At 36.7% G+C, this 4,252-nt stretch overlaps 1 protein-coding gene across 1 annotated transcript in view; it reads left to right on the top strand.

Annotated features, from left to right (window-relative positions):
• Positions 1-344: 344 nt before the first annotated feature.
• Positions 345-4,252, top strand: part of LOC102828332 (chromosome unknown open reading frame, human C5orf63) — a 7,159-nt gene continuing 3,251 nt past the window's right edge. The window contains exon 1 of the mRNA XM_006870685.1: positions 345-458. Within this exon, the coding sequence (XP_006870747.1) occupies positions 345-458 (114 nt within the window). The remainder of the gene's footprint in view (positions 459-4,252) is intronic.

The following is a 4,252-nucleotide window of genomic DNA, read 5'->3' as shown; positions in this document are numbered from 1 at the left end:
AATTTAATCTTGTACTCGAATTAGCAAACACTTGTAGTTTATTGAACAGAAATCAAATGATTAGGTTCATAGCTATTCTAGTTACATGAATAAAAATGGATTTTCCCCTTATAAATTCGGTTTTGTTTAGAAGACTGAGTATCAAGGTATGGAGACTTGCCAAACCTCTGGGCCTTGCTACTCCTGGAACCTAAGAAACAAGTCTAAAGTCTTTAAATTCCATCATACAGCTTGCAGCAGACTGTTCTTATTATAAAGAGCAAAGTTCAGGACACATGAGTTCACTTATTTTATTTTATTTTATTTTATTTTATTTTATTTTATTTTATTTTGGCAGAATTAAGATGCCTTGGTTTCAAGGCAATAGAGTACAACTCGCCAAATACGCCTTTGGATTCCTCATGAGAAATCTCTCTGCCTCTGAGACTACTCTGCCGGTGCTGACCTTATTCACAAAGGTACAGAGTCAAAAAGTAAAGTGACTTCTATAAAAATGTGAAGTTTTAAAAATGTTGTGTAAAGCAAAATGTTGAAAAGGAAGGCAGTGGAATGAACTTCAGATCTGCTCCTAAATGTTTCCACCAGCATATTAGTAGTAACTCAGTTTTCTACCCAGACATCTTATTGTTTTATAAATATGAGGGTAAATTAATATATGTAGTGATCATCTGACACAGAGATTGAAAAAGAAGTACTATCAAATTATAATACGATGCTTACAAACACATCACTTAGAAATACTGATTTTTCCATCCCTGACTAACACTAGTTTTAAGCCATGAAACTTTTTTCTAAGGAGCTTTTGATCCCCCTGAAATTTATAGTACAAATGCTACTGATTTCCTTTTGCTAGGTGACATAACTTTGTGTGATTTATAATCATAAGAGAAAGTTCAGGGTAATAAAATTAACTTCAGGGAATGACACTGCATTTCAAACAAATAGTTTCTCTTTAATAGACTTTTCAGATTTCAGGCATTTGAAAATATCTGACAAATACCTACCTACTAACAAAGTTTAAGTCATTTTTCAAAATGAATTTCTTATTGGGGATGCTTACTCTAAACCACTTCTCATATCCTTAAGTATATATTGTGCTAGTGGAAATGATCGAACAAAAATATGTCATCTTGTGAGTTTACTATGGGGAATGTATGTGAATATTAATCACAACAATAAAACAGTCCCTTAAGGATAGTGGTGCTCCTTCAGCCCACCTGCACTGTTTTTCAATCTGAGCAACAGCTCATATAGCCAAACACATTTTCCAACACACACACACCCTAACCTATTCAGCTTAGCACACAGATACGGAGCCCTTCATCTGTGCCATTAGACTTGTAAAATCACTTCCCCTTCAGAGTTTGCAATCCAGTTTAAAAAAAAAAGAGAGAGAGAGAGAACTCAAACTATAGTATCAGATCTTTTCCAGTTATAAATAATAGAAATTACTTCCTAAAATGACCTAAAAGGATTTTATGGGTTGGTCTGGTTTCAGAAACAGAGTGACTCAGAAACTAAGCATGTTACCAATCTCTTCAGCTCTGCTTTTCCTGGCTTAAATCTATCCCCATTCCAGCTCTTCTCATGGACAACTTCAGCAGTCTCAAGCCCCGATCACATTTCTCAGATACCTACAGAAATTCTAGCAAAAGTTCTAAGACGTTCTATCAGCTCTAATTAGCTCAGTCCTGAGCGAACCCTAGCCAAGTTGTTGTTGCTAAGTGCCATGAGTTGGTTCTGACTCATAACAAAGGAATAAGATATTGATTGCTTCAGACAAAGTCAGGTGTTCTACCCTTATTACTCATGAATGGAGTCAGCCGTGAGGTATGAGCTGAGAGTAGTTTCTGTGAGTAAAATTACAATAGTCTTGCTATAAGAAAGGAGAGTCAGGGTTAGACTCTCAACCCAACAAATACAATTGAAGCACAGAGTAAATAACAAGTGCTGTGTTGCTGCCATGAAAAATCCCAGAGAAGGATGAAATCCCTAGTTGGAAGGTGCTCGTTTCCTAACTTCTAGACAAATAAAAAAGCTGTCTTCAAATCTGTAACACTCCATTCCTCTCTTGGTAGATGTAAAAGCTAGTAATCCTATGAAAACTTTATACCTTTAGCCTGTAAAACAAATTTAAGTAGTGTGCTTCTATCCCACCCTACAAAAATGTCACCCAGATCTTCAGATTAGTTCGTTCTTCATATGAGTTACTTGCATTAGATATATTATTTTTCATTTTTTAATTGTAAATTGGGTGAACGTTTACAGAGCAAATCAGCTTTCCATTCAACAATTCATATACCTTTGGTTTCATGTCACTGATTACAGTAGCCACAAAATAACAACGCTTATTCCACGTTCTCCCTGTGTTCCAGTTCCCATCCCTCCTTTCCAAACCCTTCCTGCCTTCTGAAGTTTGTCCTGGGGCAAATGCTACCCTTCTTGTCTCACTGGTGGATTATACTGAAGAGTGCTAACTTCCCTAGTGTTATTATTCACCTTCTGGTAGTGTGATGTAGAGTTGAGTGAGTTACAACTCCTAACAACCCTGTATACGGTTTCCAAGGCTGTAAATCTTTATGGGAGCAGAAAACCTCACTTTTCTCCAGCAGAGCTGCTGGTGGATTTGAACTGCTGACCTTGAAGTTAGCGGCCCAACATGTAACCCACTACACTATAGACCTATGTATTGTTTGACTGAAAATTGAGGAGTTAGTTCAACACCAGACCTAAAAGGTGACTAAAGGCCATAGTCTTGGGGTTTGCACTATTCTCTTGTCTGACTAGTAAGCCTGGGGTTTTGTTTTGTTTTTTATGATTTTGAGCTTTTTGCACATTTTCCTCCCACTCTACCCAGAACCTTCTAATGTATTCCCTTTCTGAGTGTTCTGTAGTGGTAGCCAGGCACCATGGGTCATGGAAGCTGAGTATCACATGGTTTAGTCGTTCACTGGACTTATGGTTTCCATGTGCCTTTGATTTTCTTCACTCTTCTTTGCTCTGGGCAATAGTTGCCATGACGAGTCTTAAAAACCCCAGTTGTTATCATCAAAGTTGGATTTATAACATTGTCTTTAAGGACTATCATAGGCCAGTTGACCATGGTGTCCCCTGAGTCTATGGTCCTCAGCCCCAGGCCCAGTGACTCATTCATTCCCTCAAGGTGTTTGGCTATGGCAAAGAAATTTCCATAACATTGTCCCCTGTATGCTCTACTATACTCATGGATATATTTGCGGTACACGTAAATGTATATGTAGAAGTATCCTCCATCAAACCTATATATATTCATGGGTATAGTCTCGTGCTCCTTTCCGCACCTGCACAGCTTGCTTGTCAATGCATTTGTTCATAAATTATTGTTTTTGCAGGAGTATGTATATAATAGTATTTATCTCAGTTGTCTTTAACTCTTTTACTCCTCCCAGTGTCTTCTTTTGCCTTCATTTTTTGCTGAGCTTCCTCTGATTATATATTGCCTTCTCCTTTATTCAAGTTAGTCTGCTTGCATTGAATATTGAAATATGATTAAAATAAAAGATAACCTGTATTGTCATTATTAGAATTAGTCTGGTTATTTTCTTGTGGTGTTTAAATGTTCCTTTAAAATCTGATGACCCTTTCCTTATAAAAGGACATACACACATGATCATTTGCATGTAGTTCCATAGACTCCCAAGTTAAAAACAAAGAAAAAAAAAACAACCTTGCCTTGGCTCTTCTAAATGTTTTAAATTTAAGAGAAAAATGTTGGTATATTTGGTATATCTGAAATTAGGCATATTCTTATTTTGCTTTTAAGAGCCTCTGTTGACTTTTTAAAATGATTTTTTTAGAACATTACAGGCTGTACATAATAATCTATGTTATTAATAATAACATGATGAGCCTAATTCTCCAACTCAGGAAATTAGAGCCAGAAAGACAACTTCCTTCTGAAGAAAATTGATCTTTTGATGATCTTGGTCCTTAACAAGGAGTTAGAATGGAGGAAAGAATGTTCCTGTATATCACAGCTCATCTCTTACTTTCATGTTCAATTATATAAGCAGCCCAGTTTTTATCCTACAGCATCATACTCCAAGAGAACCGTGTTGTTGTTATTAAGTGCCATTGAGTCGATTTCAACTCATAGCGATGCTGTATAGGTTTTCCAAAGCTGTACATTACTGAGGGAGCAGAAAGCCTCATCTTTCTCCCACAAGAGAACCTATTTGTTGTGCTATCAAGTTGGTTCCAACTCATATATAGT

This window comes from Chrysochloris asiatica, unplaced genomic scaffold, assembly GCF_000296735.1.
Source record: "Chrysochloris asiatica unplaced genomic scaffold, ChrAsi1.0 scaffold00147, whole genome shotgun sequence".
Classification (NCBI taxonomy): domain Eukaryota; kingdom Metazoa; phylum Chordata; class Mammalia; order Afrosoricida; family Chrysochloridae; genus Chrysochloris; species Chrysochloris asiatica.
Note: the sequence above shows the minus strand (reverse complement) of the source record. Positions and strands in the feature narration are given on the sequence as shown.